Source organism: Ostrea edulis, chromosome 7 (genome assembly GCF_947568905.1).
Source record: "Ostrea edulis chromosome 7, xbOstEdul1.1, whole genome shotgun sequence".
NCBI classification, from domain to species: Eukaryota; Metazoa; Mollusca; class Bivalvia; order Ostreida; family Ostreidae; genus Ostrea; species Ostrea edulis.
The window spans coordinates 51,691,650-51,717,945 of record NC_079170.1 but is presented as its reverse complement, the minus strand read 5'-3'; the positions used below and the strand labels follow the sequence as shown (position 1 = coordinate 51,717,945).

The 26,296-nt window shown below is 35.4% G+C and overlaps 2 protein-coding genes across 7 annotated transcripts; both read right to left on the bottom strand.

Moving 5' to 3' along the window:
• Positions 1–1,390: 1,390 nt before the first annotated feature.
• LOC125655889 (NF-kappa-B inhibitor alpha-like) lies at positions 1,391–4,393 on the bottom strand. 6 transcript variants are annotated; one of them, XM_048886418.2, is made up of 3 exons: positions 4,238–4,393; positions 3,730–3,859; positions 1,391–3,133 (listed from the first exon to the last, which is right to left on the bottom strand). In XM_048886418.2, the coding sequence occupies exon 3, from the start codon at positions 3,113–3,115 to the stop codon at positions 2,069–2,071; it is 1,047 nt and encodes a 348-aa protein (XP_048742375.1). In that variant the 5' UTR covers positions 3,116–3,133; positions 3,730–3,859; positions 4,238–4,393; the 3' UTR covers positions 1,391–2,068. The 6 variants fall into 6 exon arrangements, with proteins under 6 accessions (XP_048742375.1, XP_048742376.1, XP_056000669.1 ...); XM_048886419.2 differs by having other exon boundaries at positions 4,058–4,339; XM_056144694.1 differs by having other exon boundaries at positions 3,730–3,875; positions 4,058–4,327.
• Positions 4,394–14,476: 10,083 nt separating this feature from the next.
• Positions 14,477–17,436, bottom strand: LOC125656177 (NF-kappa-B inhibitor alpha-like). The gene is made up of 2 exons (XM_048886771.2): positions 17,351–17,436; positions 14,477–17,247 (listed from the first exon to the last, which is right to left on the bottom strand). Exon 2 carries the CDS (start codon positions 17,242–17,244, stop codon positions 16,309–16,311), a length of 936 nt encoding a protein of 311 aa, XP_048742728.1. The 5' UTR covers positions 17,245–17,247; positions 17,351–17,436; the 3' UTR covers positions 14,477–16,308.
• Positions 17,437–26,296: the final 8,860 nt, after the last annotated feature.

Sequence of the window (26,296 nt, the reverse complement as noted above, 5' to 3'; positions counted from 1 at the left end):
ATTCTTCAAAAAGAATGTTTAATCCTATAATACATAAGACATTGAGAATCAATTCAGAACAAATGTCAATTATCAACAAGAGGCCCGTGGGCCACATCGCTCACCTGAGTCACCTTGGCCCATATCTGAAGACTTTCCATATATATTTGCATGTAAAACCTTGGTCCCTATTATGGCCCAAACTACCCTTTGCAAACTTGAATCTACACTATGTCAGAAAGCTTTCATGTAAATGTCAACTTCTTTGGCCCAATCGTTCTTTTAAAGCTTTTTTCTATATTTGTATGTAAAACTTTGACCCCCCCCCCACTTGTGGCCCCATCCTACCCCCCGGGGACCATGATTTGAACAAACTTGAATCTGCACTATGTCAGAAAGTTTTCTTGTAAATATCAGCTTTTCTGACTCAGTGGTTATTGAGAAAAAGATTTTAACTATATATTTGTATGTAAAACTTTGATCCCCCTTGTGGCCCCATCCTACCCCCGGAGCCCATGATTTGAAGAAACTTGAATCTGCACTATGTCAGAAAGTTTTCATGTAAAAATCAGCTTTTCTGGCTTAGTGGTTCTTGAGAAGAAGATTTTTCCTATATATTTGTATGTAAAACTTTGATCCCCTATTGTGGCCCCATCCAACCCCCGGAGCCCATGATTTGAACAAACTTGAATCTGCATTATGTCAGGAAGCTTTCATGTAAAAATCAGCTTTTCTGGCTTAGTGGTTCTTGAGAAGAAGATTTTTAAAGTTTTTCCCTATATATTTGTGTGTAAAACTTTGATCCCCCCTTGGGACCCCATCTTATCCCCGGGGGCCATGATTTGAACAAACTTGAATCTGCACGATGTCAGAAAGTTTTCATGTAAAAATCAGCTTTTCTGGCTTAGTGGTTCTTGAGAAGATTTTTAAAGTTTTTCCCTATATATTTGTATGTAAAACTTTGATCCACCCTTGGGGCCCCATCCTACCACCGGGGGCCATGATTTGAACAAACTTGAATCTGCAATATGTCAAGAAGCTTTCAGGTAAATTTCAGCTCTTCTGGCCCAGTGGTTCTTGAGAAGATTTTTAAATGACCCCACCCTATTTTTGCATTTTTGTGATTATCTCCCCTTTGAAAGGGACATGGCCCTTCATTTGAACAAACTTGAAAGCCCTTCACCCAAGGATGCTTTTGGCCAAGTTAGGTTGAAATTGGCCCAGTGGTTCTGGAGAAGAAGTCGAAAATGTGAAAAATTTACAGACAGACGGACAGACAGACAGACAGACGGACGCCGGACAAAATGTGATCAGAATAGCTCACTTGAACCTTCGGTTCAGGTGAGCTAAAAAAAAAGAAAGAAGAAATAGTAATATATGTGTATATTACAATGATAACTAACCGGCTACATTTCTGTCAATACAACAACATTTATTATTTGAACAGAAATATATGTACATTTATTCTTTCCATTTTTATAATGATATAGAATACTATTCGAAGAAACCAGTTTTCTCAGACCCGCAACTTCGTTAGTAGCACACATTGAATCCAAATTAAGGTGGTAAGATTGGGGTAGTGGGGGAAATTTTTTCCTTTCTAATCACTTTAAAAACAATGATTCCTTACACTTGGACAGCTACAAACAAAGACATTGTCACGTGACACTTAATCACTATTTCATTGGTTGCTGCTGCTGAAGTTTAAATATCAATCTCCTGATGAAATAAAATGATAAGGTATGATTACTGATGACATAACATGTAAAAAAGATACATGTACTTCGCTTGTGATAAAAGAAAACTAAACATAGATGGTTAATCAACACAGACTACATAACATGTACAACACACAGTCATGGCTAGACAAATTAACCAAGAGATTTAAATGATCACATAAAATATTATTTGACATATAATATTTCAGTGTCTGCATTATAAAGACACGTTACGGCTACGCTCAACATGCATAATATATAAACACATTACTTTTCAATTTCTAATTCGTTGTTTCCCGAAAGCTTTCCATCCTACCAAGTCTTTTGAATAGAAATTATATTTCAAGTAAAATGCAATACATTGCACGTTTCTAAGGTAGATCTTGTAAATTGCAACCCTCTTGCTTGAGTAAAGAAACAATATCAGCATGGCCTTCCAAGTAAGCTAATAAAATAGGGGTATCCCCAGCATAAGTTACGGGGCTCAAATCTAGTCCCTGTAAGTTCAAAATGTATTCTAATAATATCTTGTTCCCAGATTTTGCAGCTTTGTGTAAAATTGTCATTCCGTGAACTTTTTCTTCCTCATTCAAATCGACCCCATGCCTAAGCAGAAGTCTTATGGCAGACAAATGCATTCCGTCTGCAGCTAAATGGAGACATGTTTGTCCGCCATAATTAGGGACTGATAGGCAACGACAGATCATTGCCCTTCCTGCGTTTCTTAGCAGAAAATCAAGGAATTCATCAAGACCATATTCAGAGGCAACATGTAATGGAGTATTACCATTTCTATCTGCAGCAGTAATGTCTGCACCACTTCTAATCAACATCTCAACAACATCTAATTGTTGTTCGTAAATGGCCAACCAGAGAGGTGTTTGAAGCAGGTTATTTTGAAGGTTCAAAAGGTTGACATTTATAGTAGCCAGACACTGTATTATGTATATTGCAACAGGAACATGGTTTTTTGTGATCGCCAGATGAAGCTGCGTGTCTCCATCTTTGTCAGCATGTATCATTTTTTGAATATTTGGATCCGCAATAGTGAATGTATTCTGGGGTTTTCGTTCTTCTGAGTTAACAGCAGGTATAGAGTTATATGGTGGAGTCTGTGGCTGAGGAGAAGACGGAAAACCATGGTAATCGTATTCCTGTGTAATTTCTATGGCTTGAGCACTTATATGTTGAGGGTAAACGATGGAGGGTGTGGGGTATTCATCTTCTGGTAAGACATCTGTTTGGACACTTGGGTGAACTTCAGTGAGGGACACAGCAGAAGATAGCAAAGGATCTTGAGAAAAATACGCTGAATCCTCACCTCGTTTTTGATCTATTTTACTCTCGATAATACAGCCATCAGTTTCCAAACTAAGATGCGATATTCCATCAATGCCATCTATTTCTTCAGGATCCATTAGCTCTTTACGGAAGACCTTCAAGAAAAATGTCAGAATTAACACTTCATTTATGATGCAACGCATTGATATTTTTCCAACTAGAGTTGTACTAAGTATTATATCAACAATTGCAATGTATTCGTATAGCTATCACAATAACAGCCACACTGACCAATTGTAAAATACCTATAGTACATGTACAAATAAAGTTTAGTTCCTGTGAGGATCCGAGTTCGAATAGGTCCTCAGAACCCTTTGCTTGTCGTAAGAGGCGACGAAATGGGACGGTCCTTCGGATGAGACTGTAAAAACCGAGGCATCATGTGACAGTTGGTGTGGCACGATAAAGATCCCTCCCTGCTCAAAGGTCATAAGCGCCGAGCAGAGGCCTACATTTTGCCGCCGTTCACCGGCAATGGTGGCGTCTCCATATGAGTGAAAAATTCTCAAGAGGGACGTTAAATAATATACAATCAATCAATCATATCAAGTTTAGAAACTTTTCTTTTTCCAAAATGTAGTACTTGATATCTTTTTTGCTTATACCAGAATATTTGCTCAAAATATTGTGCAAGCACAGTTGCAGTTAGAGAATTTATAATTTCCCAAGAATTTGTTGTTACTAATATTACCGGATTGTCCAAAATACTGCATAAACATTTAAAATCACTATTCAGTCTCTGAAGCGTAGTTGATAAACATTATCTCTAATTCCCATCGTTCATAATGGTGATGATGTTTTCTTCGTTCGGCACTAAAGATCTGCAATCATGTTATTCTGCATTAGAAAATTTACCAGTGAATCATGAATCTATGGTATCACAAAGGTCAGACCCAAAACGGGCTTAGCACCTGTGACTCAAACAAACACACATTTCATCATCAGCTAGATACTGTACATGTATAAGCAAAATGATTTAATGATAAAAATTACAAATTTAATCAATTTGCCATATTTACCCGAATTTAATATTGCTAATCCCTGTGTTTAAAAATATATACACCTCACAAAGAATTCCCGAATTTACTTTCGTTTCAACATTCGTTCTACAAATGCTAAATTAGCACTTCCATGTGCGCTATTTTATGAAATATAGTCGCGGCTGTTTTATGAAATATAGTCAAAGGTTAATCACTTACGATTTCATGGAGGTTATTAGAATTCACGGTCCACTGTGTCGACACCTATTCCTTACCCGAAATTTCATGTTGATTATTACGTGTGTCTAAATATAAAAGGAAGTGTTACGTCATATTTGATAATGCAGAATATCTTAATACATGCACAGTACAGTTAATGCTTAGGAGTATCCTAAGGTATTCACTGTATTTGGTATCGAGTTGTACGCCTCGGAGACGGAGAACGTCGTCTCTGGCCGGGGTCCGTGTTACAACTGGTTGCAGGGTGCCTCGGATACCCGGATGACCAGTGCTCATATATTGCTCACAGGGTCAGTAATCTGACCGTTGCTTACTATCAAAATACACAGGTAATATAGAGTAATAGCCTGTTTCTAAAAAAAACCCGATATATTTAGCTATACTACATTCCTCCCCGTTTTAAAGAATCTCTGTTATTAGCTTAAATCAACATAAATGAGGCTAAATAATTAAAAATTTACTATAACCTACTTTAACAAAACATGTACAAAAAGGACTGCTTTATCCTACTGACATAAATCAGATGATCCGACTAATGACAGTACATATTGGATAAAGCGCATAACTACTTCAAACTTAATAATAAAATAACGACCTTACAATGTAGGGTATATACAAGTCTATATACACAAATTTACACAACTGGTTCAAATATGTAGCATTACTGATAACTTGAATTTGGATTTATATGTAACTTTTTAAAGAAACAACCAAATTCTGAATAAAAATGTCATTCCCCGTCATTCAAATGTACTCCGTCCCATCTGAATAAATAATTATAATTTTGTCTAATCTGCTCATGAACAATATAATTGTCCACCCTTTTTCATCACAAAATTTGAAATGTCCAATTATTTCTCATCTCTCTTCCCCCTCTGTCAAAAAACAACAACCCCATCTTCACCTGTTCAAATATTTGAAATAAATTGAATGGTAAAAAAAAAAAAAACTTAAAAACAATGTTGAATATTTTACCCAAAACAAAACATACCTATAAAATGTAAAATTTTTGTAACCATTTTAACAGAACCAAAACAGACCAGACGACAAAATGTTGACTTGTTAAAACAGTTACAAAATATAATACACAGGATTATGCCACATAATCGTCCAGATATCGTGATTTCCGCTTTGTTCCTACCACAACGAGTGCATTCAGTCTGTCAATCAGTTTGAATCAGATGATCCGACAAAACTGCAGACTGAGAATCTGGATTTCTAACTGCCATGTAAGGATTGTTTGGAGAAATGACTGAATGTGGACAAAGTGGTTCATGGTCTATGTTAAGTACTTGTATATTGCTAATATTTCTGGACAAGGAATGTGTTTTTAGTTTTACAAACTGCATTGTATTTGGAGGTATGATACATGTAGTTTGTTTGTGTACTGATACCTTATACATATTGACTTGTTTGAATTCCATGCCTTTCATTTGTTTTACTGGTACAGTTGTATCTCCTTAGTGTCAAATGAAACAATGCATGATTTAAGGTCAATAACTGTGTACATCAAGATCTTCCAAAAAGTTATAGGGCAGATCATCAGATATATCACAGACCACTATGTCCTGTTTCTGACTGAAATAACCAACTTGTAATCTCACTTGTTCAGCCATTCTACCAAATAGTCCCCTCCCTGCACCTTTCAATTCAATGCATTCTGTCAACTTTGGTTGATGTTTAAGTTTGTTGTAAAACACTGTAATTTGTGCAGCAATGTCTTTTACAGCATTGATTTAACGTTTTCAATCCTTATAGGAATATATATTGCTTTTCTGTGGTTTGGTTCTTTGTACATATCACGTTGTTTGACCTTAACTTTTACAGATTGGGGGGTTCCCACTTCAGCGTTCTTTAAATAAATGTCATTGACCTTGAACTTCACCTTAGGAAGGGGCCTTTGTGTTTCTACTGTGTAGGTTGACGAATGCCCTACTTCCCCAACCTCTGGAAGTTTAAATTTTCGGTTGACCTACTTTGAGGTGATGGTGATCTGTTTCTTGACACTGGACATTCTCGAGCAAAATGACCCTCTTGTCAACAATCGTAGCATGTATTTGACCTTGTTGGACTTCTAGTGGGAGATGTACTATTCGCCCGAGTTGCACGATTAGGGGACGACTCGTTAGTTCGACCTTGATTTTGGAAATGGTGTTGGCCTAATGACACTCTGATTTGGTCTGTTTGCTTTTTTCCTCTATTCTTTTAATTCGTTATTCTAAACTTGCCATTGGCAGATTTGTTTTTGAACTTCCTTGTGCGCTGTAAAGTGCTCTAGTTTTTAGTTTTTCGTCATCACTCACCAAATTTTCAAAAGTTACTCGTTTTATCTCATTTCTTTTCCTTCCTAGTATGAGTCTCTGATTTGGTATTGCGCTTTTTAGGAATAGTATGGCTTTATCTAGGGTTGTTGGATTTTTATCCAATGCAGTTAAAGCTGCCTGTTTGTTCGAACCCTTTAAAAATGCATCAACTGCCAAAGTCTGAATACAGTGATCCGGGGTATTCGGATACCCATCTGTAGCCATTTCCCTAACCCTTTCTGCGAATTCGTCTAGAGTTTCGTCACCATTCTGATGTACATCTTGTAACTGACGCCCAATTATGTGAGGTGGATCTTTCATACCAAACCTCTCATTCATTTTTTGCACCAAGGTGGGGAAATGGTTTTGATCATATGCTGGACGAGTGCTGAAATATTTAAGGGCCTTGTCTCGCAAACATTCAATTAAATTGTCTAATTTCTGTTCGTCATTCCATTTATACCTCCTAGCTATGTGTGAAAATTGGGTATAAACTGGGCGCCAATATGATTTCCCATCAAAAGTTGACATTTTGTGGGGACTCGGATCCTCATACTTTTTTTGTGAACTAAATCGTTCCTCCCTCTTCCAACTTTCAATCCTATCATCATGCTCCTGTTTGAATCGTTTACCATATATACCCTGTGGAGCCAACGGATCAACAAAAGAAAAATCGAGACCCCCTTCTCGATCTCTAAACTTCTCTATCCCGTGATTCCATCCTTTCCTTCGGAAATGCACTTAAAGGTTTTACCCTGTGTCTAATTTCTCTAACTTGAGCTCAAACTCCAGTTGGTCCACTCTTAGCTGCTCTCTATATTGTAATTCTAATTCTCTAATCCTGTTCTCACAACTCTCAAAGACTCTTTCATCACTCATTTGTTCATCTCTCATTTCTAACTCTTTCTCCACAGCACCTAAGGACCTATGGAAATTAGTTGATTTTCCTGTTTTTCGGCACGGTATAATTTACTTAATTCTCTTACTTCATTTGTGAGTTCTTCTTCAGACAATTCTTTCTGTGGTATTTCAAAGATGATTTTACCCTCTTCTAACATGGGGTCCCAAATTGTACTGGTATTCTGGGTATTGTGGGCAACATTTTGACATCTTCCAAAGTAAGGGCACCTTTTTCTTCTCGTATTGATATCAATGTTTGTGCTCTTTTATCACCGATGTTTTGAATCGAGTTTAGTTGTTCCAAAGAAGCTGTGTTTATATTAATTGAGGACATTATTATTTACGCGGAAATACTGGGGGAAAGGGGGGGGGGGTATAACGATGACAATCAGCAAAATATATTTGAGGGAATTAATGAACAAAAACTATTGCAGAAAACAGGGGGGAAAATAAATGTAAATTTGGCGCGATTTTCAATACAGAAAAAACCCTGCGCTAATTACAAATGAAGTTGAAAATTGTAAATACACTCCACTACGATTCTATGATCCCACTTCTGACACCATTGTAGTGGAGTGTAGAATATCTTAATACATGCACAGTACAGTTAATTGCTAAGGAGTATACCAAGGTACTCACTGTATTTGGTATCGAGTTGTACGCTTCGGAGACGGAGAACGTCGTCTCTGGCCGTGGTCTGTGTTACAACTGGTTGCAGGGTGCCTCGGATACTCGAATGACCAGTGCTCATATATTGCTCACAGAGTCATTAATCTGACCCTTGCTTAGTATTAAAGTACACAGGTAATATAGAGTTATAGCCTGTTTCTGAAAACCCCCGATATTTAGCTATACTACAGTTGTCATAGTTACAGAGAGATACTTTGTATTTCTGTAGTAAAGGGCTTATTTGCTACCATGTTCGTATGCTTTCTAAACTGCTAAGCATAGCTGTAACGCTATTTTGTCACCGATTGAATTTCGACTTTCGTTTTCGCTTACAAGCCTAAAATTAACTTTGAAAACAAGTACACATATGTACCTGTAGTACACATGTACCAATCTGCTTTCTCCTGACGAGATATCGTGCATGCAGATAGGGGTCCAGTCTAGCCGGAAGTTCTACGGATTTTAATCCAGTTCAGTCTTGCAGCCATTGCCGTCTGGGCGTTAACCATTTAGCTTGTCGATAAATATCTCATTCTGTGGAACCAATCAAACTCGTTAAAGCATGCAGACTCAACGAAATCCATGTATCCGCATAAATATACATGATCTATTATCCATGTCTCCTTTTTATAAATATTTAGATGGCTTGCACATTTAGAAATACAAGTATGGGATCTTTTTAATATTGCCAATATAAACCATATTTCTTGTATATGTTAGAATTCCACGCTTAATGATATTCAGTACTTTTGATTTATGGTCATATGGAAGATTTATGTATAAAACTGATCCGAAATGAATACCCGCTTGTCCCTAATTCAAAGCTTAAATATAAAGTAGAGTCAGCATGCTTTTATTAGCTATACAATATGTAGAATACTTCTTTGAAAACTAGATCACAGGTTGTACTCTATGCAAAATTTGGAAACATATTTAACATTTTTGGCTATTGTAAAAAGTTTAGAATGTAAATGTGTAATACAGAATCTGTTAACCGTAATGTCTAGAAAAGTTTGATAGTAATTTAATGTATGATGTAATGTTTATACTTACCTCGATTCTCATTCTCTCGCCAGAGGGCGCGCTACGCAAGCTTCACTTTCGTGTTGTGGAGCGTAGCGTAACGCCCTCTGGTGAGAGATTGCTCGATTCTTGCTGAAAGCGGTGCTCTATACACTCGTACCAAAATGATTTCATATCCGATGTTTACTTCCTTTTTTCTTATATAATAATCATATTCAATGGAAGTAGCATCAATTAAAAAATAAGAAATAATTAAGTACATGTATATAAGTTATTTTCAGTATGGAATTTATGAAGGGCTGACAATGATTTAAACGACCTTCTGTTACTAGTCAAAATACACCATTTATCGCCACAAACTCTACGATGCATGTTATTTTGGTGACCCCTTACAGAATGAACTTCTCGGGATATAAAAAAAACCCCGAGATATTTTAAGACAGTTTGAAGTCTGAAGATATTATTTGCAGAAAATGCTCTTCAAAAATGGCTATAATGATATGTTTGTACCTCAAGTGGCATTTTATTCTTTTAACACAATTGAATTCATCTTGAAACTTTTTGTCAAATTTGGATATATATTATTTTGTCATACGCGTTAACTCTCTTGATTTATGCGGCATTTAAGCAGTTTTCTTTCTCTGAATTTCCCTTTTTATCATTTTATTCATACTTTTGAATTTGTCAATTATTTTCTATCTCTAGCGTGGTTTATTAAATACTCAATAGAGGCGCGAAATCATATTGCCACTGTTTCATAAAGGCGTATTATCGAGTCATTCAGGAGCTCGAGCTCTTCTATAATCATACGGCGACGCATATTGTTTAATAGTTAGAAAGAATAGCAGCGCAGGGAAATTGGTGAGCACTAACCAAATTTCAATGAGCCATGTCAGCCAAAAATCACTAGCTGGTGTACTTACGTCTTGGTGGATTGTCAGAGGAAATGAAAAAAGAAAAGAAAACGAGCGAATTCAAATTCAAATGGACAAAATCATATACCCTTGGATTGTGCACTTTCAGTTAGAAAATAATGTTGCTTTTTGCAAATATTTGTATTCGATCTGGTGGAATAATGATACCAAAACATATACAGAAACACCAGAGTATGTAGACATGCTGCGACAGCGACAGAGAAACACCGGTTTTAGTTAATTTCATGTCTGTGAAACGACCAGTCGACAGCAAGGGGGACAAGATCTGAAACATTGTTCTGTTATTTTGTTGCCATTTAGTGTACCATGCCACTTTATGTGATCTTTGCTCAAAAAGTTTCCTAGTAGTAGAATTGCAGATACCTACGTTTGTAAGCGTGTGCACTGATTATCAAGCATTAGCTCATGATAGCTGGAAGAAGGTCACTGAAAGGTGTAGAACACAAAATTTTACCATTCTATGATGAAAGTAAAGACGGTGTATATAAATGTATTAGGAAGAGTCTAAGACTGAGAATTTGCTTCTTAGACATGCTAGTCGTGACAAATGGGACTGCATTTTGTCAGGGGATGTTTACTCCTCCTAGGCACCTGATCCTACCTCTGGTATATCCAGGGGTCCATGTTTGTCCAACTATCTATTTTGTATTGCTTGTAGGAGTTATGAGATTGATCACTGTTCGTTATCTTCACCTTGCATATAGCAGTCTATTATTGATGGACATAAGACATAGACAGAGACCCCAGGACAGGGGAGTTGATAATCTTGCAGATGGTATGGATTTGTTTCAATGTTGGTTTGGGTCCCAGTGTCACCAGCTATAGAGTAAGAGAGGTGTAGGCTGTAGCAGTGAGGGCTCTCTGAGAGGTGTAGGCTGTAGCAGTGAGGGCTCTCTATCGTGCAGACGCCTACCATGACTTGGGACCTCCGTTTGAAAGGTGATATCCAAAAATACCCGCGACTATCATTTCCAATGTCGAACACTTGGGAAAGAATGGTGAATTTGTATTTTAACATCTTATGTTGAAAAGAACAAGGAACCCCCTCCCGGTTGCGATCGAAGCGAGCAACCCTAACCACCAGGCTATAGGACAATGAACCCTGTCCCTCCATTAGGAACGAATTTCTGGTGTACGTTTGATCATATTAGAATATTTTAAAGAAAGTGTGATGAATCCATAGATATTACTGTATATCAAAACTACCGGGCAGTTAATTTTTAACATGGCCGTTAAAAATAAAAAGTTGCCTTTCCTTAACGATATCCTATGGATTTTTGCGTTCCTGAACCTAGATTTCAAGGAAAACTATACAGTATTATAGAAAGTAACTTTCTTATTATTCTTATTATGATTTATTTCAAAATTACCTAGTGATGAGAATCTAATTGTGTTTGAGATCAACACGTTTTCCTGTTGTTTTTATTTTTAGCGGTGAGTCTTGAATTGGTATTTCTGCACATAGTCAGACACGGGAGATACACACACCGTAAAAGGAGATTGTTGATTTTCAGCTGGTACTACGAGATGAATTACAAACAACAAACTCTAGTGTTGATAATTTCTGGGGATGGGCGTAGGGGAATGTGAAAGTACAGCTGGTACTACGAGATGAATTACAAACAACAAACTCTAGTGTTGATAATTTCTGGGGATGGGCGTAGGGGAATGTGAAAGTACAGCTGGTACTACGAGATGAATTACAAACAACAAACTCTAGTGTTGATAATTTCTGGGAATGGGCGTAGGGGAATGTGAAAGTACAGCTGGTACTACGAGATGAATTATAAACAACAAACTCTAGTGTTGATAATTTCTGGGGATGGGCGTAGGGGAATGTGAAAGTACAGCTGGTACTACGAGATGAATTACAAACAACAAACTCTAGTGTTGATAATTTCTGGGGATGGGCGTAGGGGAATGTGAAAGTACATGAGCGATATAGTGACCAGCAAAAATATAGACATTTATCTAGACTTTCCAAACCATGAAATACCAGTCAGCCATTCAGAAGGAACATTGTCATGAAAAAATACAGATACAAGGTTTGAACTTGATAATGACACTATCCATTCACATATTTGTCTAACAACCAATCAAGACACTAACTGTTTGAATCAAGACATTGACCGAGGTGAGGATGTACTCAAGAAAGTAAACTGTCTTTAAATATCAAAATTATTGCAAAAATATATCCACTGTGACGTTACAGTTCTTTTTAAATAATAAAATTCTATGGTATACCGTTTACCTTCGTAAAAGGTTGTCGCGCGGAATCCCCCTTTAAATAAAAGTAGAAGACCTCACTAAATAAATAGCCCTCAGATGTCTATATTTCGCATTCTTTAGTGGACCTGAAACAGAACTATAATCCCCCCCCCCCTGATGTAAAACGTATAGTGGGGGAACTTAACAATTTGTATAATAATCACAGTTTCTTTAAAATCATCCGTAGCTTTTTTCATTTTTACACAAACTGCTAAAAAATTTACAATTCTCCCTAATTATCTTTCTCGAAAATTGATGTGATTTTCATTGTTGCATACAGAAATTTTAACCGTCCCCAAAGTTGGGTTTCCATGTTGAAATAAAAAATGTAAATGTAATATTACCAAGACTCGTAATATCAATACATGTTTTCCCTGGTAGGTTAGCTAAATTATTATTTCAAATATATCGATTTTTTAAATTATTCAATTACACTGAATATTTATTATATGCTAGATAAGTAGGTTATAGTTGGTAATGATGGAAGAAACACTGACAAACAGACAGCAATACGAGGAAAGGAGAAATTCGCTCCAATTTCACCTGATAATTTCGCTGTAACGAAACAATTTCTTCCAGATATTGTACATTCATGCAGTGTAGTGCATCGAAGTTAGCTCTTTTTTAAAATTCTGAATTAAAACATTACTATTTGACTTCTGATAATTGTGAAAAGAATATACGAGGGCTGTTCGATATGTAATGTGTATTGTACCACAGCGTGATAACGCGTTGCACGATTTCGTGGATGATGATACTCTTGCATAGCTCTATTCAATACCTTTTCAAAGGTATAAACACGAGTCTTCAACCCCAAAAAGTTTTAAACTTATAGTCATTTCAATAGAGTCAGTCGTTGACCACTGTTGTAAAAATGGTTGGGGAACGGGTTGAGAATATTGAAGAAATTAGAGCTTATATAAAAGTTCGCACAAAACACGGTCATTCGGTAATGCAGATTTATACTGAATTTGGGGAAGTTTATGGATCTGATAAGGTATCTTATGAGACAGTTCGGAGGTGGAGAAAGAAAATTCTGACTGGCACAGTGTCTGTCAAAGATGCAGCAAAATCTGGCCGACCTGTGACTGTAACAGACAAGGCAAATGTCTCAAAAGTCAGGGAAATAATTCAAAGTGATGGCAGATACACGATTCGTGATATTGCCAAAGTTGTTGGCATATCGTTATCGAGGGTGCATTTCATTTTGAAGCGTATTTTGAAAGTACGAAATATTTCTGCCATATGGATACCACATATATTGATGGATGATCAAAAACGGGTACGAGTACAAACCGCTAAGCAATTGCTCAAATGTTTCCCAAATTCAATCAAAGACAATTTGCAAACATTGTTACTTGTGACGAAACATGGGTTTACTATTTTGAACCAGTACGAAAATGGGTAACAAAATATGGCTAACTAAACACGGTAGAAGGCCTGTAGTTGCCAAAAGAACCACAAGCACAAAGGAGGTTCTTTATTGCATATTCTTCTCATGTGATGGTATAGCCGTACAAATTCCGATGCCGAATGGCAAAAGTGTTTCAGGTCGGTATTATCGAGATGTTATACTAAAAAAGCTCAAGAAATATTATCATAAATGACGCCCTGTGTCAGGATTTAGGCGTCTCGTCTACTTCATGATAATGTTCCATCACATACATCTCAGCTTGTGAAGCAATTTTTGAATTCGGAGAAGGTTACCGTCTTACCACACACACACCATACTCTCCAGATCTAGCCCCATGCGACTTTTTCCTTTTTCCAAAGTTTAAAGTTCATCTGGTTGTCGTTACAAGTCCCGACAAGCCCTTGGCTCAGCCATCAGTCAGTACCTTAGCGGTCCACCGAAATCAGCGTGCCGTGACGCATTTCAGAAATGGATTCAGAGTTTGAAAATATGTATTTCAAACCGCGGAGAATACTTTGAAGGGATGTAATGTTTATTTCACTATTTGAATCGAATGCTTTTGATATATCGTGGGAACAACCCTTGTATATGATATTTCTACCCTTTGTACAGGTTGTCACAATTTACATTACATTGTATATGATACCATTCCGTGCATCGTTAAAACGTAGTCTAAAGAATATTGAATAACAACAACAACTGAATAGTAAATGTTACATACACTGCCCCATGTTATACACAGAATTTGACAGATGTCAACATGAAAAGAACAAAATGAGTTCACTTTAAAATATGCTACAAGTTTTACATGATATGCGGGTGTGATCGGTCGACAGAAGATGTTTACTCCTCCTAGGCGCCTGATCCTACCTCTGGTATATCCAGGGGTCCGTGTTTGCTCACTTCTCTATTTTGTATTGCTTATAGGAGTTATGAGATTGATTACTGTTCGTTATCTTCAACTTTCATATTCTTAATGACGTCCTTTCTGGGTATAATGATGATGTCAAAACGTTGAGTATAAAATCCTTCTGACAGCTGGGCTTGTCTTGGCAGTTATCCTGTGGATTTCCCTCCGAAGTATAAGTTTTGAATTTGCTAAGAATTCAGGTTGGGATTTGTACACAATGTCGTTGAGAAATCCCCATGAAAAGAAATTTAGGGATTCGGATCAGGGAAATGAGAAGGCCAAGAGATGAAATTTCCATTGCATCTTTCATGTAGCCAATCTGTGGTTTTAGGATTTAAACCTCTTCTTATCAAACATGGCAAAAATCCTTTTATTAAAAATATATATATATCAAAGTACCCAGTACTATTTACATTCTAAGTTTCTCCTGCTTCATCTTGAAAACACAAAGGTTCAATTATCCCTCTAGAATTCATGGCGGCCAAAGCAAATATTTTTCTTAAGAATAAGATTGGTTTTCACTCCGCGAGTATCGAGAATTTCCCTCGTTCACTATCTCTTGTAGGTGCTGCTTCATCGGAAAATCAAATGTCACTGACAATTGCATCATGTTCCTTCATCCATTTTGCAAATGTAAGGCGACTGTCAACTTCACTTTGCTTCAATCGCTACCTCACAGTTATTCGATATGTAGACAAAATATTCAAATTCCGCGAATATTAGATATACTATACGACACACTGATACTCGCATCACTTATGACTTTCCTAATAAATCTATGCAGTGTTTCTTTTATGGCCCTTTGTACTTGATGGATTGCACCCCCCCCCCTCCCGATTTCTCACCGACCTTCGCCTGCCTCCATTGTTCTGTTTCTTTGAATATGGATTTTGTTTCCTCATACTTCTTCACTATCCTTAAAATTTTATGCTTGGTGATTCGACTTTAAAAAAAAAATCAATCTTTTTTCAATATTCTTGTAACAGCAATTAAAGACTGTGTTTGGTAATACAGTTTTAAGATAAGGGTAGCTCGCTCCTTTGATAAATCTAGTTTGAAAGGCATTTCTTAGCAATATTACGATGTAATTTTGTAACGTGACAATTCCAATTATGCGGGCCATTTTCTCGCACTACTCTGTTGCTATAAAATCGTATTTATCCAACTATTAAATACAAGATCAAAGAAATTGGTCAAAGCATGTGTTTCTGGCGGCTATATAAAATGGTATATTTTTGCGACAACCCGTATGTTGTAATTTACTCCTTTAGTTTATGTTGAGATGCATCATTGTCTTGATATCTTTACACGAGGTAGTTTGGATTCAAACTTCTGATAAATAAGTAATAACATTAGGAACACTCTGAGATGAACAGTAACACTGAATTTCAAATTCTTGTACACTGCACGCATAATTATTTTGAATCAAATACAAATCTGTGTATTTTTAATTAATTAATCTATGTGGATGCACTCTGTGATTTTTAAGCCCGTGTACTTTAATATCTTTACGTATTTTTCTACTTTTCTTATTTCTTGATAAAAGCACACAGAATACATGTATAACAAAAACCGGGGAATAATGAAAATTAAAAGGAAATTTTTAATAGAATATGATAAATCATTTACTATATAAATGAAATGTCGTATTCCCTTAACGCTTTAGTCATTTCATCATATCGGTTTTGTTCGGCTAATTGCAAGGCAGTCTCTCCAGCATATGAAGTAACAGTCAAGCAAACATTTTCTAAGCGCAGCACACAGTGCAGCAAATCGGAACTGTGTTTATCGACAGCATAATGAAGAATGGTTTTGTTGTACATGCCGTCCGTAGCATTTACATCAGCCCCATTGGATACCAAAAGTCTAACTATCTCAAAACGTAGATTGAAAGCAGCTAAATGTAGACAATTCTGACCATTGTAGTTACGTGTCTCTATACATTCCAGAATAGATTGTCTGTTCGCTGTTCTTAGAATTATTTCCACTATGTCCTCAAACCCTTCCCTGCTAGCAATATGTAATGGTGTTTCTCCATGAATATCACATTGACATATGTTTGCCCCCTTTTCAATAAGGAGGGCGGTGATATCCACCATTCTTTTCAATGTGGCAGCGTGTAATGGTGTCTGTAAATGTAGATTTGGAGAATTCAGCCACTCCTTGTCACACGTGGGTGTACGCTTGATGACGTAGTCAGCCGTTTGTGGTTTATTCTGCCAGATGGCGTTATGTAACTGCGTGTCACCATCCTTATCGCGGTGTGAAAATTGTGACGTTTCCTCTTTGTGATGTACTAAAGATGTAGGACTTGGAGAAATCTGAAGACCTTTTAAGGGCTGGCTAATTCCAGGACTTTGGGGCGTTTGTTTAGAATTCACTAGGTCTAGAGAAGAGAAAATGTCTTGGTCCGCACTTGCATGAGGAACGCCAGAGAAGTACCCCGACTCAAAGATAGTGGGTACACTGGATAGAGATGGGTTCCCGCAGCCGTCCTCCTCTAAACTGGTACACGCCGGGTCATCCTCACTGGGGGCGCTATTTAGCGTACATTTATCCTCCATGATCTATCATACATATATATGAAATTTAACCAATACTCAACAAAGAAATATTAAATTATCTATGAAAATCTTAAAATATATATGATTGTAAGAAAATTTGCTATACCAGTTTGTTTTGTTTACTTCTCCAAACAACGAATATGACAGTTAAAAAAAAAATTGAAAATTTTCAGCGATAAATATAGAACTTGGTAATTCTATTTGCGCTTTCTATTTAATCGTGTTGTATGCATTTTAGTACATTGTTTATGACTACACACCGGGGTTTACATAGTATGAATCTTTTCTTGGTATACAGAATATTTTCTCGCGTAATTAGATTTTCTTTTCTCTTAAAATTCAGTAAAACGTGTAGAACTTTGCCTACTTTCGTTTCCGCATATAAACCAATGCTAAATACTTAACATTCCTTTCAGGGTCGTGTCGAGAGACTTCGCTCTTGTACGCAAATTGTACCAAGGACGGAGAACATTTTATTTGTAAAATTGTATTACATCTACCTCAGAATCAAGCATTCAATGGGTTTCATTCTTTCAAGGATTATTAACGTTTTGTCTATTTCCCCGTAATGACACCTATAACGATACATACAAGATCTAAATTGCATGCAAGATTCGCGCTACATGTGCTTCGTTAACTAGATCAAATAGAAGATAATGTTATCTGGTTTGTCTTTTGTTAAAGAACCTCTAGTTTTTTGTGTGTGTTTTTTTTCTCATCTTCATTTTGTCTAAATGGTGAATTTTTCATTGCTATTTTTTCATAGTATTTATTATTATTCAAAGTATTCAGTGAAATCTCAACTGAATCCCGTGATGCATGTATGTAGTGTAAACGATTATCACGTGGGTTCATTTTCTCTCGTTTTTAGTAAACTAATATAAAGTTGCTTCTTTAATTCACAATTTTGAGTAAATTTTCTTAGTTTTCAACATATGAGATATACTAATTTGAAGAGCAACGATTTAACATCATATTGGAAGACGTATTGCGACAATACATGGTCATGTACCGTAACTGATACACATTTGGTTTGTTTTAAACATGTAATTGTGTCTCCTGACACCATCTCTCTCTCTCTCTCTCTCTCTCTCTCTCTCTCTCTCTCTCTCTCTCTCCATCTATCTATCGTCTATCCATCTATCTCTACATCTATCTATCCATCCATTTATCTATCTGCCTATCTATCTCTCTACATGTATCTACATGTATCTATCTATCTGTCTATCTATCTATCTATCTATCTATCTATCTATCTATCTATCTATCTATCTATCTATTTATCTGTCTATCTCCACTTACTAGAATTTTTTCATAAATGTCTTGTCTCGTAATCATTTCACTCAAAATTATCTCTTTAGAAAAGCGAAGTTCAGTTCAGAAAAATTAAATATATGTTTTGAAAACAATTTCCCATATTCTTGAGTACCTGGTACATCGTGTTCATTTAGTAATATGTGTACAGCAAATAAAATCATTATCTAGCTAATATGCTAACTCCACATGATATTTTTTTAACATCAAAAGATCAATGATACACCTAAGCCAATAATGAAAATTGGTATATAAATTACATGTGATTAATTGTACCCTTGTAAATCATCATTGACGGAGATTGTGTTAAATCCACCCCTCTTTATTAACTTATCGGGTGTAAATCTTTGACGGTTCATCTTTCATATCTAAGCAGACAATTTAATCCAAGTTTAATTTGTACCATTGAAAAAAAATCACTATTGAATCTGGAAGGAACTCATTAAATTCCCATCAGTTTAAGAGTTTCAAATGACTAATTAGCTCACAGATTTTTAGCAATCAATGGGGGCTGTACTTTTGCGCCACCCGTAAACCTTGTTTTCACCTCAGTAAGGCCTTTTCATATTTAATTCTTATAGTTTATCACCTCGAATTTGAAGTTTGCGACACCCATTCAAATAAAACTTAAATTCTAACGAGTCTCTCTCTAATCATAATGAATTAATAACCTGTACAGGAATGATGTGGCGTCAATTTTATCAAATCTTGTTTAAAATGACAAGGAGTTTTCTTTTGCCTACTCGACGGACATTTATACAATACATCGACAAAACAAACATTATTTAGTTGTTATCATTTCACATACATCGTCCATGACGGTTTGATTTCTTCCAAAATACACGCATTATATAAAAATAGTTGTACACAGTTTTTAATATAAAATAAATAATTGTAATAGAACCAGAAGCCAAATTGCAATCAAGCAGGTGTTAAGTACAATCAGGCAAGGGGTCAGTTGTATATTCATATCATAAGTAGGACATAAAACAGACTGTTTAATGCTTTTCCAGATAAAGAAATTTTTGTAGAATTATATTTATACAATTCAATGAAAAGATTTGAAGCGAAAGGGAAATATGAACAGATTAGAGTAACTAGTCTTAAAATAGTCACTCATAAATAGCTATACAAAGAGAACGCTTTAGCTCGCAGACCTATGGCGAGAAAGATTTGATGAAATAAAAACAAAAACAGAAAACAACTGTAGCACAATACATGTGATTTAAATCGCATTATGGGTTACATGCATATTTATGGATATGTGAACATTTTTATAACAATGGATGTCATGATTGATATTACTGATCTAGATTAAACTAGTTGAATCAGATGCAATTCATGTTGCATTGTGTTCCGAAACAAAACAAGCCTATAATTTTATTTACATTAGTTTACTTCGTTACAATCTTATCTTCCATACCTTACCACAGCGAGTTAGTTTTCTCGTTACGAGTTAACAATCTCGTTATAACAAAACAGTATCTCGCTATAGCGAGTTAGTATCAATGGAAATCATAAAGGGTCTCTTCTTTCCATACACTCAACATAACGATGAGAAATCATTGAAATCGCCAAAAGTTAAGTAAAAAAAGTATCTGGTTATAGACGATTATTTTACGATGACTATGGTGTAAGGCTATTAGTCGGCGTAAAAATGACGAAATAACATTCATTTCCTGCGCAATACAAATGAATAGGTGACGTTATATTTTCTTGAATTTAACAAACAGATTAAGTTAAGAATGAATGTAATTTTTATATACATGTATCGTTTTAATAACGAATTGAATTGTGCAACAATGGTTTGTAAACATGTCATAGCTACATCGATGTTTGAGCGAAATATCAGCCAGACTAGAATACTACATGTAATTCAATCTATCGAGAATACATTTATTTATACTACTTATTCCACCAATAAGTGATATACCTCATCATTCATGAAGTCATACCAGGCAGCAGGTAGATAACTGTCTGTCACAGAAAATTATTACTACATGTGCACCATTACTACACTGTATACGCACCTTATTTAAAGACAACCCAAGCACCATTTATTTCCAAATCTAAAAGACAATTATTTTCCGCTAATCTCCGTACCGCGAAAAATATTTTTAAAGTCTATATGATAAATTTCTAATAAGATTAATTTCAAGCTCTTCGATCTAACATATTATGATTGTTGTTTACTAATATAATGCAGCAGGTAAGCGCTCATTTTGTAAGATAAATGTCTCCTTTTGCCTCACGTTCAGTTCCTTCTCGTGATCGGCAAAATGTCAACTGCAATTTTTTAATAAATAGATTACCCTCACAATATATATAGATAGCAACAGTTCAGATAATATTTGCTTTTTAGTGCACGGTTGCCTTTGTACAAGGAGTTAGAGAAACCGGGGAATGTTACATTACATAACTTGGTATAAAAGTACTATCATACCAAGACAGTAACCATTTCACTGCAGTAGCCCAAGGGCTCCATCTACAGTTGTAGGTCACCTCTGAAAAGTAAACAGGAAACGTTCTTTCTGATACATGGTTTCATCACATTTTGTTGTTCGGATGTCAAGTACATGTACATGTAAGACCTGGTTCCCATATACATGTACAAAGACCACACTATCGTCACCCCCCACGCGATGCATACATTGTAGATGTATTCTAACCAGGGGGAAGTTATTCTATACCATTAGGATGTGAGCTACAATTAATCTCGATCACGAGAGTTTATATCCACATCCCTAACATTAGCGAGACAAATGACATATAGCTCTGCATGTTGAACTAATGTTACACTTAGACACATATAGACCATTGACAAATAACAGAATTATAAATATCACCAAGTCCCAAATCTGGGTCAATACATGTGTATTATTATCTTTTTCGTGTCTGACTGAGTGTACTAAAACCCAGATCTCCTTACACAATCAAATTCACACCATCTGTCAGGTTTGAAAGAAGTGAATGTATATACTTGTAACTCAGGAAGAAGTCGTTATTGTTTTTAATACTGTCTTGACATTTACGTTAAATCAGTCGTGTGACGCCCAGAAGTCGTATACATCGATGCACTGCTACATGTGAAAAGACGACGTGTGTAGAGCTGAATTCTTGTCACAAAATAGTCAAAAGAACTAAACTTGTACTCCCTGTATTATAGAAATGAACAATGGTGCCATTTAGTTATTCAGCAGATCTTATCTGAAAGATGCATACATGTACATATAAATATTGCAATTTCAAAACGCCAGACCCTAAAATCATAAGCTTATAATTAAGGTCTAGGAGAAACGACGTAATCGTGTTTATTTCATAGGCATAGTGACTATGTACAGTGTTTATTCGTACTTATATGACGAGATACATTTTTATAATTAAGGGCTTCGTTGTCTATCTAAAGATAATTCAAAACGCCATGCACGTATCACAAAGACCTGGTACCAAGAGATAAAAAGTGTTCTTTTGAAAACTGAAAAACGAAATATACAATATATTGATAGTTCATAGCCGAACAATTGAAAACTTCTTACATATGTTTTATTTCACCAAGGGAACAGGTTCGTTGAACTTATTTGACTTCATTTTCTTTCCGTTTCGTTACAATCATATCTAATTTTAAATATTCGGTTAAGAATGCATCCTTGAATTTGGTATCGATTAAACTCATGATTCTATTGTGCAAAATGAAACATTGTGTAATGAAAAATAAACCTTGGTCTATTTCATTGTGTATGAAGTGATGCACAATGTTAGATATCGAATTGCAATATCACGTCGCCTAACTTTTCTTTCTTTCCTTTTTTCCTTTAAAAACCGAGTCCAAGTGGTTATTAATCTCCTCTCATTTTATATCAAATCCAATTACATGAAATTTAACAAACCTCTAAACTTCGGCACTCCAGTTTTATGTTTTGTTTGAAATTTCGACTGGAGTATTATGGTTTGTTTAAAGTTTCATAATGTTAAAGTACTTTTATTTCAAGACGTTTAGAAAGACTGATCGATCGTCCCCCCGTAACTATTACCGAAGTCGAGACGAGAATTAAAGCTGAAGGTGACATATCAAACTGCACATAGTGCACGGACTAGTTTCCCCCCATTAGATATTTAATCGAAATAAAATCCACATATAGGCTGTCTTGTGTAATTCTGTGGATGCAATGATGTATAAGTGATCATCAAAATAAAAAAAATCTCTCAAACTACCATTTATTTTTCAAATTCAGTACATTTTTTATGTATTTCAAAAACATCAGTTTTGTCTTGCACCTAGAATTCAATTTTCACAAGATACGTATATTTACAATGACAATGAACTTTATTCACGTGCACATAACCGCGTAACATTGTAGAGGAAAGACACATGTACATGCAGAAATGTACAAAATATATGATATACGGAAAACATTTCGTGCATGGGGAAGGAATATGACACCTTGTTTTGAAAGCAAATTATCTTCTTTTTCTCATTAATACATTGTAAGTTGCTATTAAAGCCTGGTAAGGTCATATTAAGAGCATGATTTTAACTATGTCGTATTAACGAGGTAACATGTCTTTTTGAAAGTCCCAATACCGAAATAAAAAGTTTTAATAACGACTTTTTATCTCGTTAATACGACTACCTACATCGTGATTAGAAGTTTTCTTTTTTTTCTCCATGTTCCTAATTTGACATCAACGGGAAGCTCTAGGTCATTGGAAATGGAGAATCTCAACCTAACAATCGAAAACAAGTTTTGAAGCTATCTGATACTGCATCTTCTGATTCAGATGAGATTATGCGTCATTCCCGGTAGATTTTGTTTGCTGCCTTAGGGTTTTTTCTTCTTCAGACAAATAAAGTTTATAAATGTAACTGTAGTGAACACAAAATGTGGGATGGACAGATTTTCAATATTCATAGATTTTTTTTATTGCCTGTGTGCGAATAACAGTACATGAATATATAATTAAATCTACCTACCCTTACCTGAATCAATAATACTGTGAAATCACACCTACACCAAAACACACAGACAAACACGCACGCACACAACACAATATAGACGGCAAAGACATATCATAATGTAGCTCACAAAATATCACGACACAATGTAAAACTGCATTATAGTCTAGGGTGTTAGATTTTGTCCGTAAAATCTGTAAAACAAAATCCATATCCGTAAAAACAAAAAACTTCAAACGTTCCAAACGTTAGTTAATGTATGAATTTATGAAATAAAAAATAGAATATTGTATGATAAGCTTTTATAACTAAGGTTTATGTAATCATTCATATCAGAAGAATATCATTCATATTACGAGAATCTGTATCCGTTGTCGGGTTTTAACAATATGATATAATTATACATGTACATTTGAAACAAAAACAACGATTTCCAAAAAGTTAAATTCTTTCAAGAACTTTAAAAATTTGTGTCCGTATATAGTGAGATTTCCGCATGAAATCAGAAATGAGGAAAAAGCTGAATTACAATGTTTCACCAGTGATCTAAATATAACCGAATTTCCATTTCCTTCCTTAGTTATAAATTTTTACGATGTAAAAATAAAATAAAACAAAAACAAAAACAAAAAACAAAAAAACAAAAAACAAAAAGAAGAAAAGAAAAGAAATTACATGTATCACTTTAATAGTGAATGGTAATGATATCGTGTAAGGCGTGTCCTATATATTACATGTATCACTTTTAGTGAATGGTAATGATGCATGTATCGTGTGTGGCGTATCCTATGTACGGCATGCATACTCTCATCGTACACTTGAGATCGCAACACGTGTACAGAGAAACTCCGAAACTTCGGAGTTCTCCAACGTTATCAGCGTTCTTGAATGATCGGAATCGACATCTCGACACTCGTAGACGAGGTGATCAACGCCGCATGCCCCCCTATCCGTTATTATACAGCAAAGGAACATTGTTTGGGCATACTTCATGCGATATCGTAAAGTTTTTACTACTCCCTACCCCCGACTTCATATTTCAATACTTATATTGATTCAAATACAAATATTTAACATCAAGTAGGAATACGATCAAGACTGCGTAGTATTTTTCCTGTTGACAATGCGCTATATTCTGGACCAGAGTGGGATAAGATTGCCCTGGTGGTGGTCAAGACATTGTTCCATGAGGAATTGAATGGGAGATCTTGTTGAAAAGTTATGATTTCTGTGAGCAAATGTATTATACACAGGTACGCAGTAAATACTTGTTTATTATCACAACCAACATTAACTGATAATAGTTTCTTTATTCTTTATATTAGGAGCTCTCATCCCATCAAAATTTATGAAAGACATACACCAACGATTTTTTCAATTTCTTTTTTCAAAATGAACAAAAAAAAAAAAAAAAAAAAAAAAAAGCAGCACAAGTATTGAATATCAAAGTCTGGTTAACCTGTCTATGCCTAAGTAAAATAATAATATCTCCTGCTGAGGGTGTCTGGCGACAGGGTCGTGGGCAATCTCACGGGCGGATACGCCTAATTAACGAAAATCACGAGAACTTTTGTGAAACGTGTCAAGAGTTAGTCCACGGTCTACGTACGTGCTGTATAGGTACATTGTTTTTAAATCAGTCAAAGACCGCATGAAGGTAACTTTGTAGAAATTAACACATCACAAAAACAATGCATGATTGGAGTATTTAAAAGTCTTTTTTTTTAATTGCATAGTACTGTATATAAGTAATTCAATGTACTTATTGTAAGTAGTGATACAAAACAAACAGGACTATCAAATAGCTTATTTTGCATATTTAACAGACATAGCTAATTTTACATATCTTAGAGTCAAATACAGGTAATAAAAGGGTAATGAATGTTAAGCGTAAAAATAAATATTATGAAATTCTGTGATAATTCCAACCTCTTTCTTCAGTAGCTTCGTTACATTGACGCGAATGAATTTAAAAAAGATAACCAAAAAATCAATCGAGAAGCAGAATGTTTATGGTGTATTGATATGTCCATAAGAAATATATATAGCACATGGAATTGTTATGCATTTAGAATTTAAATTGAATGTGGATTATGTGCTGAAACGTTCTGTGTGTGCACGTGGATCTTCGGCTAAGTAATGTTTAATCGTCTTCGAAATCAAGACGGAAACGAGTTATTTATCAGAGATAATTCTGTATCGAAAGCGAAATAGTATACATATTTTTTTGCTAGATTTTGTTTCATGATAAACTTTTAAAAGATAGCTGTTTACAAACCACATTGATGGAGGTTTCGATTTTTCTGAGTGGTTTTTATTGCACGCGGATTAACGTTGTCATCACGGTTAAGATTTTTTTGAATAAGTTCCGTTAAACGCCAGCTTCGTGACAACCTGAAAGTCATTCAAATTTTGCAGTAAATCAATCAAATTTGAATTTTACAAAATGGAACTTATCATTTAATTTCAAGTTCAAGTGGAATGTTACTTATTATAAGCTTAACAAGGGCAATGTATTTGAACAATCGTACTGATCTATTTTGGTGACACACAATATACAATAAGAACCCTCGCCATGAAATCTAGGTCAGGTTAAAGGAAGAACTTATTTTGATCAATTTTGATAATGATTAGAACGTGTTTTTATTACGTTAAAAGTTATAATGTGGATATGAAGTAGATTTGAGTGTGATTTTAGGAGTGAAGTGTTGAGTTGATTCTCTTGAATTTTAATTTGCAGAATAAAATTCAATAAAACTCAGAATGCTTCTTGTTTTGTGTGTA